Source organism: Phaenicophaeus curvirostris, chromosome 6 (genome assembly GCF_032191515.1).
Source record: "Phaenicophaeus curvirostris isolate KB17595 chromosome 6, BPBGC_Pcur_1.0, whole genome shotgun sequence".
NCBI lineage: Eukaryota > Metazoa > Chordata > Aves > Cuculiformes > Cuculidae > Phaenicophaeus > Phaenicophaeus curvirostris.
Window position 1 is genome coordinate 47,221,472 of NC_091397.1, and position 13,082 is coordinate 47,234,553.

General features: G+C 38.5%; 1 protein-coding gene across 2 annotated transcripts in view; it reads right to left on the bottom strand.

The window, feature by feature from the left end:
• Positions 1-13,082, bottom strand: part of OSBPL10 (oxysterol binding protein like 10) — a 116,855-nt gene that overhangs the window by 27,705 nt on the left and 76,068 nt on the right. The window contains exon 6 of one of the 2 annotated variants that reach the window (XM_069860110.1): positions 12,910-13,064. The exons of the other annotated variant lie outside the window; for it this stretch is intronic. Coding sequence (XP_069716211.1) covers positions 12,910-13,064 — 155 coding nt within the window. The remainder of the gene's footprint in view (positions 1-12,909; positions 13,065-13,082) is intronic. 2 annotated transcript variants of the gene reach the window in all.

The following is a 13,082-nucleotide window of genomic DNA, read 5'->3' on the forward strand; positions in this document are numbered from 1 at the left end:
TCCAGAACATTCATCATATCTGTGGATCTGTGCTGGATTCACTCCAGTAAGTCGATTTCTCTCTTGTAATGGGGAGCCTACAACTGCAAACAAAATCACAGATGTGGACCCACCTGTACCAAGTAGAAGGGGAGGATCTCAACCCACTGGCTACCCAGGCCTTCAGCACAACAGTGCAGTGCTGGCTTATGGTCAGCTTGTTGTCCACCAAGATCCCAAAGCCTTCTCTGCAGAACTGCTTTCCAGCCACTTAGCCCCAAGCCTGTAGTGGTGCAGGGGCATATCCACAGATATCCCTGGATGTACATCCTTGCATTCAATTTGATGACATTCCTCTCTATCCAGCCTGTCAAGGGCCCTCTCCATGGCAACACAACCCTCTAGCTCATCAGTCACTCATGAAGCTTTTTATCATCTACAAACTTGCCAAGGGTGCATTCCACCCCATCATCCAGGTCATTAATCAAGACATTGAACAGTACTGGCCTCAGTATTGGCCCCTGGGGTATATCACTGGTGACTGGCCTTGAGGGACCTTGTTCTACAACCCTCTGGGCCCAGCCATCCAGGTAGTTTTTAATTCACCTCACTGCCCCCTTATCTAATCCATATTCTGTCAGCTTGTCTACAAGGATGTTACAGGAGACAGGGTCAAAAACCTTACTAAGGTGAAGACAAACGACATCCCTTGCTCTGTCCACATGCACCAAACTAGTCACTTCTTGTAGAGGGCCATTCCCTTTGTAAAACCATGCTGCGTACTCCTTCCTGTGTTTGGAAATGCTTTCCAGGATAAATGGCTCCACCACCTTTTGAAGAGTGGCTGACCAGCCTGCAGCTCCCCAGATGTTCCTTCTTGCCCTTCTGGGAGATAGGAGTGACATTTACTTTCTTCCAGTCTTCATTAACCTCTCCCAAACACCATGACTCTTTAATAAACAACAGATGGTGGCCTTGCAATGGCATAAGTCAACTCCGTACACTCTCACAAGTGCCATCAGGCCCCACAGAATTATGTATGTGCAGCTTAAGTGCTGCCTAAAGTCTTCCTCCAGACTTTCCCTGCAATCTCAGAGGCCTGGGACTCCTGAAGGCTGATTCACCAGTAAAGCTTGAGGCAAAAAAAACGCACTGTGTAACTCAGCTTTTTCTCCATTATAGTTATAAGCAGAGACCATCTGTATCCTGAGAGGGACACACTGAGGACTTGTATAGAACTTATAAGGCAATTCTTCATATAATTACTCCAAAACATTGCAAGAACTTTCATTAAGGCATGAAAAAGTTGTTATGTCGTACAAAAAGGTCTGTAGTCAGGAGCAAGAGGATGACTCTTAGGTACTTAAAAAAGCCAGATATGAAGGAAACATTTAATAGTATTCCAACAGAAGTGCATTAAGTGCATTGAGAGAACGATGGAATAAATTACTTGCAGGGCTTGTTCAGAAGCAACATTAAACAGAATTAGCATTTTCAGACTAGCCAAGGGTTGCGATATTTTCTGTAGAGTCATCTAATTACAATTAGTTCTACTAGTGCGCATTAAAAGCAAAGGGTTCAGTTTGATTTTCAGATTCCCCTCATTAATGATATAGGTTTGCAAGCACCATTTACACTTGCACTTGTGTAACTTGAGAGCTTGCAAACAGGTTTTCTGTGGGTGTAAGATTAAATATAACTCTGCAAGGTCAGAGAGCTTTAGCGCATTTACACTAGTGGGATAAATTCACCCCATGATTTTCACCAGCCTCAAAACTAAAATTAGAGTTCTCTTTGTAAAGTAGATACAGTAATAATACACCAAAAGTAGTAATATATAATGAGCTGTTAGCTTCTTGCAGGGCTTGTCACTGTATCAGAATTGACAGAACTGCACTAACTCGCATGCATCACTTCGTCTTCTCTTCTTCGAGCATCCATGCCTTCAAAATATTTCATTGCACTTACTAAGAGCTGTGGCATGCAGCTGACAGAAAAATACGCAACTACACCCATCACTCATTAGCAGTTATTTGAAACTCAGATGTAGTTTGTCCAGCAACTTGTACTTAACCTATTTTATATGCACATTAGCATACTAGAATACTGTGAAAGGAAGAGGAGTAATTCCCATACAGAAACCTGAAATTATTGTAATAGAAACAAAATAGAAAATTTCAGTTTACTTCAACCCAAATCTTGAAACAAAACAAGAAAACGTCAAATACATTTATTTCAAGCCCACTGTAAAGACTGAAACCATCATCATTCATGTACTTCTGTAACTTCCAAATGCACTGTCCTTTACAGATTAACAACTTTAAGCTTAACTGTAAGGTAGCAACACTTCTTTTTATATACAACAAGCTCCTGTATCTCCTTATTTAAGCTTTTCTACTCATGAAGAACAGTTTGAAGAAAAGAAAAAATACTCTTCTCAGCATTTACCACCACATCATTACACAATGTAAGCAGAGGAAGGGGGGGGGGGGGGGGGAAAAGGCCTGGAAAAGCAGCGGTAGAATGAACTCAGGTCATTGCTTAAGCCCTGGCTTCCATCTTGTTGTAGTTTTATTTATGCTTAGTTCCTGGCAGCCCTGTGACTGATCATTGCAAAGAAAGGATGGATCAAAGATAAAACCTCAAATACACCAACATCCCCTATGCCCATTGTTATGTGAACACCTGGAAACTATGTGAGCACTTGGAAACCTATGTTCCTGTGACTTGCAAAGAGCCTTAAGGCTCCTCACTGTTCAACATTTCATTTGTCTTAAAAAAAAGACTTAATGAGCTCAGAACCAACGCACAGCTTACAAGGAGAATTTAGAAAACAAAACTTACTACAGCCTCCTATACATCTCAATTTCATTGTAAAAAAAGTTCTCTCAAAGGTAGCAAAACAGGTAGCTCAGCTCAGCTGATTTTCTTCATCTACTCTGAATATTTCACATTGCCTTTCTCAGTAAGCTTTTGCTTTAATTGCTAGGGAAATTTTTGCCAAAAGTCACCACCTCAAGGGGGAACCCACTCCCCACCCCCCAACAAAACTTCAACACACCCACAACCACACTTCGCCTAGCACTGAATCCATTATGGCTTATATATAACAATGATGAATAAAAATTTAAATTTAAGATCACTTTTAAAATACCAAAGCAAGTAACACATGATGACAATCAAATAGGAAGGATATTAAAAAGTGAGCACATTAACTTACACAACACCATCACTATGGCAAGCAAAAATAACTTTTTGCTTTGCTACTGTCATCTACATACATATCCAACTAGCAAGACAGTTTCTCCTTCAAACATCTGGATGAAGGGAAAATGGCACGACAGGTGGATTTTCTACTTACCTTAAACTATGGGTTATTTTTCTTGGTACACATTTATCTATCCAGATAGATAAGTGAATCTACTGCATCTGAGTTCGGGGTGTGAGAGAGCAGGATCAAAGCTTTTATGCAGTCCTGAACACACTGTTTATCACTGATAGGTCAAACTATAAAATATTAGTTAGAAAAACCTTGCGTGGGGAAAGAATATAAAGGGGAAGGATATAAAGGATGTCAAGGTGCTCAGACATAAATTTCTTACCAAATTTGTTATTTTTGATTGGTAATTCAGGTCTCCAGAGAAAAATCTTGCAACTAGAAATATCAAGAATTTCCTTTTTTTTTTTTTTTGCATATGGATTATCTGTATCTAGGTATAAAATAGCTTATTGTTTGGGTTCTTGTAACTGAACATGCTAAGCACACTGGATGTTCAGAAAATCCCTCCAGCTAGGGACAAGCGCAAGGATCCAAATGTGGCAGTGTGAGCCATCAGTCTATCATACAAGATTAATTGGATACAGCGCATAATAGGAGAGTCATCTACTGAATCAAGTAATACCTAGCTCCTTCACTGCAAAGCAAGCAAGCAAAGTAGAAATGCATTTTGATATTAACACTTTGTAAATATAGACAGGCTGATATACAGATGATGCAAGCAAAGAAAATAATCACAAAAACTGTATCTTAGGTGACAAATAGGTCTGCAAACTTCTTCCTTTCCAACAAAACAAATCTGCCAGGCATTTAGAGGCAAGCACATTATCTGGATAATCGCTATTTTGCTTTTTTTTTAATATTTTGCAGTAGTATCTCTGGGAACAGAAGTCTTTTCATCCTTAAAGAATAAGCTCAGAAAGCTTTTCCTACACTGTAGATGTGTTTAACTCTGACCTGTGACCACATTTAGGTGTAAACATGACACCATAGCAGTGATGAAGACCAGGTAACATACAAGATACAAGAACAACTAAGTGTTGGTTTGTTGATTAAAGAATAGGAAAATATGTAACATGAAACAAAGGGCATCTATGTTGATGTTGCAGTATAGCCTGTGTAAGTCTTCAGAAAAAATACCAGAAACTAACCATGAAAGTGATTAAGAATAAGGAATCAATCAATGACTTAACATCCTTTTAGAAAGAGATCCTCATGTGGGTTCCTTACAGCACTGTAATCCTGCTATGCACCAAACTATGTTTGTTGGACAACTTTTTCTCTATATATTTGTACCTCCCTCATAAGACAACTCCTCTCACAAATTTTGATTTTCATAAAACCTACAGTAATCAGTCCTGAAAATCAGCTTAGAAGCAGCTAACTTGCAACCACAGACTCTACAAGAAAAGATTAAGTACCAGCACCAGTCCACGCATCTTGTGACCATCTTTCATGAAATGAGAGCTACTGAAGTACAGCGCTGTTCAATCTGAATCCTAAAACACAAGAAGACTTTACAGTAATGCATAAATTCTGTTAGAACTGGGAATAAGTACTTTTCATCAGTGGCATCATCAGAAAGCAACAGCAACATGAGACTACAAAAAAACACGCAAAGAGAAAAGCCCCACAGACTTGTCCTAAATTGAAGCAAAAAACCTTAAAGGCTAGCATAAATCACAACAGTAAATTTCATGCTAACCTAAAACCATAAGAAATCACAAACAATTTTAACAAAACTTATTCCTAAAGCAATATAGATAGTAATGAAGAACAGAAAGATATTCAGTCTTGTTTTGAGAATCAAATCTTTTAGAATTAAGAGGCTATAAATACAGCATCCAACACTATCCAAAATAAATTGCTGAGAATTATCAAGCTTACAAACCACACAGTGCAGCAAGACAGATTCCCACCACTGGACAGGTAAGACTTCAGAGATTGTGAGGAGCTAAAGACGAAAGATTGCACTGAGTTGCAGGTTGATGATGGAGATTAACATGGAGGAAAGTATGGAGGCAGAATGCTATGCTCTCTGGACTTCCCCCTGTATTAATAGAGATCTCCTCTAGAACGAGATCCTTGGGGAGAAACCTGAAGAACTTGGAGCAACTTGTCTCATATTCCCACAAAGAAGGGAAAGACAAACACTTTTTGGTAACAGAGCCAGCAGGTGATTTTAGTCACTTACCAGACAGTAAAGCATATTGGTAAGGAAAGGCATCATACTCAAATGAACCTTTGCCCATTGATAAAAATCCCTACAGAAACTACAACAGTTTGTGCTGAGAGGTTGTGGGATCTCCACAGATGAAGGTATTCAAGACTTGGCTGGACATGACCCTGAGCAAGCTGATCTCATTGGCTCTGCTTGGAGCACAGTGTTGAGCTGTAGGACATCCATAGATCTCTTCCAATCCGGAGTACTGTGTGACTCCGTAAGGATTCTGCTTCTAACACCCAGTAACTGAAAAGTTAGGAAGTAACAGAACTGAAGTAATTCACCAAGCTGTAATTCTCTTCTCTTCTATGTCACTTTGTAAGCTAGCTAAGGAAATTTATGGCTGAAAAATGCAACCACGTTAGTCAACGATTTACCATTAATATACACAGAGAAGGCACAAAAAGATGGACAACTACAAATTTAACCTTTACAATGATCTGGTCTTGCAATACTAATCTATATGTAAATCCACTTCTCACAGTGCTATTTATTGTATGCAATATCACATGCCAGCATATTTATAAGAGAAGATAAATGGTAAAGACATATTAATAGAAGCAGTATTAAATATCCTTCCTCAAGGCAAGACACTTATTAAACCATGCTGACTCTTTCTGCAATTTCTTTTCCCTTCCACTGTACACATTCTAATTACTGCCACACACACACAAAATAAAAAGACAGGCTCAAGTCTTTCGAAAGAAAAATAAATCAGTATAAATCATACCAGGAGAATATTAAATGTACATGTTAAACAAATTGAGCCTAGAAATCATCATCTTCTATACAGCTAATTTCTTAAGGTCAGTGGAACTCTCAACTTGAAAAGCTTCTAAGGTTTGTCCTCAGCCTGATGAGTGCTTGGTCCACCTCAGACTACAAAGACGACTGTGCAGTCTCCCTACACTATAATGTGCAAGAGTTATCTTCTCCTTCCAACTCCTCCTCTGAGACAAAGTTTTATAATTAAATATTTTCAGCCCAGCTGTTCCCACATTCAAGGCTTTTCAAGAAAAGAATTACTAGAATTCATCACAACAAGTAGAAAACCCTCTTTTTTCCTAGTAAGATCAGATGCAACAGCTGAAGCCAGTTTGGATGATGCTTCACTAAGCAAGATAAGGCAATTCCAACCTGAGACAAATAATCATTGTAGAAGTCTAGCCTAGCTTACTGAAGTCTAACGAAGTTATTGACAGTCTTAATGAGATGGGTAAGTTTACTAATGGGCAGTATTGCCAAACCCACATATATAAATATATTAAGAAACAGAACTGACAGCACAAAGCAAATCAATTGGCACACCACAAATCAATTAGTGCACAATCATGAAATAAAATTAACATTGGCTTCAGAGTTCATTTTGCAGAGGGCACACTTTTTATAATGAACAGAGAAAGCAATTGATCCATTACAATAAACTCAACTTTTAAGCCTTACTGCAAGGGAACCCATGTTCTTTATATTCCAATGATTAGTTTTCACTTAATTTCACTAGTAATAATGGAGTGCCACATGATCAGAGCTTCATGCTTATTCAAATTTTGTATTAAAGCTTCATATTTTTAAGTAGCATATTACTCTCAAATATACAGACAGCAGCTGGAATACATGTATTCTGGAGGTGGGAGTGACTCAACAAAATGCAGTGGCTTTGGCTGGAGCTAAATTTTTATTAATTATTTGCATAAAGAGTTTTACTAGAGATTGCTTGCTGACACAGTAACTATTTTAGAAAGCTGGCAAAAACTAAAATCAAAATTAGCTAGACTATCTCGGTCATTGTCAGTGCTGCTGTAGCAGGCTTTGCTTTGGGTCATTTAATTCGACTTTTAGTGTAATTGTGCATTTAATCCTTAAATACACCTTCCCTTGATTATCCTTAAATATACCTTCAACTGATTATCTCAGATTTCATTTTTTAGATGGCCTGTTAATGAATGGATTAACTGGTACCATCTTTGCCCAGAGATTAATTTATCCATCCAAGTCATTACAGGCCATTTACTGTGCTCTCTGGCCCAAAAAGTATTTAATCATGCAGAAGGTAAAAAGCAGAGCACATTCAGAAATCCTGTAATGTCTGTACTAAACAGTGAAAAAAAGACTCTCTGTAATACTCCAAATGTTACTTTCCCACCCTGATCTGTTCTCTTCCCATTACCGCACCTGTGGCTAACATGGCATGTTCACGGCTAAGCTGATCTCCCAACACCAATTACATACATTTATGTCAAGTACAAAATGGAACTAGGAAACACTAGGAAAAATTTACACTGGGAAACAATCTACAGTCCTGGGCAAGCCTGCTGAGACACAGATATATAAAGAAAAGGTGAGACTGAATCAGCAATCATTTCTTCTATCTACCTTAGTTTCTAATACTGCAGGAACACTTTAAAAATGATTTCTTAGCATCTCTAACACACTATGCAAAAAGGCTATTACATCCTCTCTAAAGTATGAAATATCATCACATCAGGATTTATACCAACCTATGCGAAAGCAACTGTCACTTGAAGAGACTGGACAAAACCACATAAATTTTTAATTTTAAAAACTAACCAATTCAGTACCTCCTGCAAATAGAGCAGCTCATTCTTATGGTTGAAAACATCAAGGTTCAGGTCATCTAGGGGACCAAAATATCTTTAATGACCTAGACTTGACTGCCCTTGCAATCACTATCACAATTAAAACCTGGTTTAGCAGTTAGATAATCAGAGCTAAAGCTTCAATCCTACAGAGCTAAAACTTCAATCCTATTAAAAAGACACTTCAATATGGAGTATGTGTACAGCTTCTCATGCAGACAAGCAAGGGAAAATTAGGGACAGGAAAGGAGAGAAACTGCACAGATATCACATCCAAAGGATGGGAAGAATCGGCTAGCAGGGCATTTTAAGGCATAAAAATCATGTGGAGAGCTAATTCACACATGATTTTTGTAATAATAAACCATTAGATCAAAAGAAAATTATTCCTTCCCTCTCAGGTCCTGCGAAAGAGCAGCCTGTTTCCTGTTTCTTTTTGGCTCCCAGGGGAAGCATTTGGCCTGTAGTTACATTTTGTCAGCTCAGTAGGGGAATTCTGACACCCAAAATGACAATTAAGTGAACTGGAACAGTAGCTCACACAGGGAATTGATTCATACCTTTATTCTACTTAGGCACCAAGTTTATTATAACTGAATTTACTGTGAGACTTAGTATTTTAAAACTAATCAACTCCAGCATTTCTTGAAATGAATTTCAAAATTACAAAACCTGAAATGAAGGGAACAAGGTCCCATTTATTGCCAACTGGACAGAGACCATGTGCACATCACAGCTCTGAAGAGCATATTTCAGCATATTCCGTATCTGATTTGTCTATTTCTGCTTCAAAAGGAAAACCCTACATAATACCTTGAAATTATAACATAGCTTACACCAAAAAGTCCAAAGCAGTTCACTGGGGGATGCACAAAAGTATTTTACATCAACTCACATCAGACAGAAAATAGTCGGTTCAGCTCAGCCCTTTTTACCTGCTTCTACTTGATGTTTTAGGTGGACAGACCAAAAAAAATCCAAAAAAAGGAAATTAACTAAAACTCAGAAGCTTACATCAAGAACAAAGGTATGAAAAATAAGACAAAGGTGCTTGATCCAGCATTTCACTGTCAGGGGTTAGTTCTTTCAGAGAAAATAATAGGCTTTAACTTCACAATGTCCTGTATCACAGCCTTTTAAAGAAAACTCATCTGGGAAGACAAAACATGAAGAAAGGACATGCTATAGTATGTAAGAAAATAATCTCTGCCACAAAATCTTGTCTTTTTCTGAACTAGTTTAAGCAATATCTCAAATTTTGTCCCTGCATTCAGAAGCAAGAACACCGTGAATAACAAAAGGAAGTAAACGCCAATATATATTATCTAAATAGAAGGATCTTAAGATTCTTCTTTAGGTTTTAGAATTATTTCACCAAGGGAGAAACTCTGCATTCCTGAAACCCTGACAGTGTGACAGACCGAAAGAAAGGTGTTACTTTAGTTATCTACAGCATCAAAACTCATCTCCAGAACTCACTATATCCCTCAAAAACGCTTAAGTATTCAAAGAAAGTTGGACCAGATGAGCCTTGCAATTCCAGAGACGAATTAGAAAGATCCACACTTCTTCATAAACATGTAAAAAACCCAGCAAAGAACAAGTCATTGGTTTGTTAATGATCTTGCTTAATACACTGCTGCAAAGTGTCTCCATGCTGTGCTGAGAATTAACACAGCTATCACTAAACACATTCAGCCACTTGGCCATGTTGCCAGGAAACTGCTGCCACTGACAGGCTGCTAAACAGGAAGAATTCCTCAACAGTCATCCCTTCCTCCAACATAACAAACATCACTGTTTTCTTTTTAAAATCACTGCTGATCCATGTACCTAAAATTCTCTTTTCCTTATAAATAACATTCTTTAGTATAAGCGGCTGAGTTGGTTGTTCCTCAAGGGTAGTTATTTAATGGCTTTTTCTATCTCAGACTACAGGTCACTTCACAATTTGTTTGGTCGGTGCGTATTATGCTGAGCGTTTGCCAAAAAGCTTTCTCCTGTTCCTTTGGGGTATAGCTTCTAAGAGACAGGAGATTATATCATAAAAAGTATAGATTTTTTCTAAATAAAAATCTAGGTCCAGCCAACGAAGAAATTTGCATTCATTTTGATAGCAACGACAGAGAAAGCAGCACTCTTTTCTCATAACTTCTGTAAATGTAAGGCTTACTTCTTTTGGCAGATATGTTTTGAAAGCTGAGCCCCATTAATATACAACCAACTTCTTCAGAAATAAGGACCATCCAGTGTTTAGCTTGGGGCTTCTAAAAAGAAAATCATTAAGAGAAATAAGCTTCATCTAAACAACATTTATGGATTCCTCTTTTCTTCTACATCTAAAAGAAGCTACAAGATAAATAAAGAAATCAAGGTGTTCAATGTCAAAACTTCGTCAAATATGACATCTAGATGCATTTTCTCATTCTCTGCTGATGCCACCACAGTTATTAACAGCAACGTATCTAGACTATAAAATGAGTGTGATGATTTGCAGTTGCTTTTATACATAATTACATGTAGCAAGTAATTAGCAGTCAGCACTTTTATACCTTTGAAAATGAACTAGTTACTCAGTGCCAAACCTAGGCTCCTGCCCTGGACATAAAACAGGCCAGAATATATTTAAAAATTTTCTTAACTCCTGCACACAGAATTACCAAAGCGTGTTAAGTCAAACACCTTTGATAACCGGGGGCGGTCACATTCCATCTCCTGAGTGTCTAGCTCAGAAAGCATCCTCAGCACGGTAACACTTACGTTGCTCTAATAATTTTTCTCTTCTTCAAAGCCTGTTCTCCCACCCTCCTTTCTCTGGTCACAACAAGAAGCAGCTCCAGTTTCCTGTTCGACACTTTGCTCAGGCGAACAGAGCTGGCAGCACTCTAGGAGAACCTCACCTCCTGCCCCAGAAAAGGATCTGACCACAGCAGCCAAGACACGTACCCTCTGTATCAGAGTATGAATGATGAATATGAAAGCGCAAAACTTCCAGATTATGTTAGATGTAACTGTTCACTTCTTCCACAAAACAGGTTTTGTGCTTCAGCCTTTCGGTGGTGCACTGAAATCTTGATCAAAATGATCAAAACTGAAAAACTGATCAACTACACCTAAAAAAGCACTTAAAATTGTGAGCCAACGGTACCAGTCTCAGACAACATGAAGCACACAGGCACTTGGTAGAAGGGAAGATGCAGGTTTGGAAAGCGCTTCCAAGAATCCACTTTCTTAGGGCAAAATCAAATTTCTGCTTAATAAACTGTACTACCAGAGTAAAAATTAGACACGAGTCCAGCTTCTTCTGGTTGTTCCACCAAAACACAAACTTCCATTTACTGCTGCTGCCAAAAAATCATCTTCAGCTGAGCTTTTAATAACTTACATATATATTATTTTATTTTAACCTTTTTTCTTTTTAAAGGGCTAGTGCCCCAAGGCTTCCAAATGCAGGCTGCTGATTTCAGGAAGACTGCCCACAAAGCACTGAGGATTCTGCACTATAAACACTGGTGTGCTCCCCTGTTTACATGCATCTCTTCAAGGATACTCCCTTCTCAATAAATCACAAGTTTTGTGAGCAAAGCAGCATCTCAAGCCACACACACAACTCAGTACCTCCCATCAGCAAGTGAAGAGGAAGAGACTGGACTTTTAAAAAAAACTGTCATTTAAAGCAAGTCATAAGTGTCTCAACTCAACTTCAAAATGATTCCCCGAGATGAGTTAAATCAGCTGCTGCTCTTTACGTGCTTGCTGCAAAGCCCATGCTTCCACATCCCATTTGGCTTTACCAGGTGATCAAGAATAAAAACATTAGAAAACATAAATAAAAACATTAGAATAAATATATATTTATATATATTTTATATATTTTATTATATATATTAAATATATATTTATAGAATATATAAATATAATGTTTTATAAACCCGAGGGAAAAGAATTTTCAGCACAGTACAAAAATTTGAAGCATATAACATATTCCAATTGTCAAAGAGCATTCACTAGTAGAAAAGGTTTCTTCAGCTCTCTCAAAAACTTCTTCCCAGTTCTCCAGGTCTCTCGTGCTCCAGGTGCCCTACGATCTGTGGGGTCTCAGTGTGAAGTGTTTTCCTGGTGGGCAGCACCGGTAACCGAAGCAGACAGTAGAAGCTGGAGAAGTTTGGCATGGTGAGAGCCTTTCAGTGCATGAGATGCCTGACACGCAGCTGTGAGCCTCCTCAAAGAGTCGATGCATCAGAACTGCCCTTTACCAAGTAAATGCCACAAAAGCACAAATCAACAGGCTGGTGTGGGATGGTTTGGACAACTTCTGCCCATAATCACTTAATAGGAAAAGGGGTCAGAAAACAGTTTTGCAACTCAAAGCATTGTCAGCCATACTCAAGAGACACCCAGAAGCAAACAGCAAAACAGAAGAACAGGTAGCAAGCAAAAGTTGTGGGTCTTAATGTCTCCTGTCTGTCTCAAACCAGCATAAAAAATAAACAGCTTTTTCTATTGCCAGAAGACAGAAATGTGTTCTTACAGTCTGTTAAAAGCTTTTACAACTAGAAAGAGATGTACACTTGCCATAGCCCGCTGTCTCTGTCCAAACCAACACAGAGAAGCAAAAGCACACAGCAACACTGTCAAGGTATTTTTCTAGTTTTGGAGTGCACTTTTGCAAACAACATTTCCACAACTAATCTCAAACAAATAGTGTACTAGAAAGAAAAACATACAATAACTGATTAGTAAAAATATCTATCATCATACATGGTTCACATCTAATCAATGCCAAGTCTCAGATACAATAGAAATGGCCTAGAGAGACCTAGCTTGCTTACCTCTGTATTTGGTTGTAGTGCTTGCCCATCCTGGGATGCAGATGGTACTATTGCCCATGTAATGTTGGCACTGGCAGATGACAAGGAGCTGAGGGCACCATTTTTCAGTTGCTCTGTGGAGTGTGACTTAGGCCCAGACCATCCCAGAATACCTTCTGAAGCAGAAAATGGCT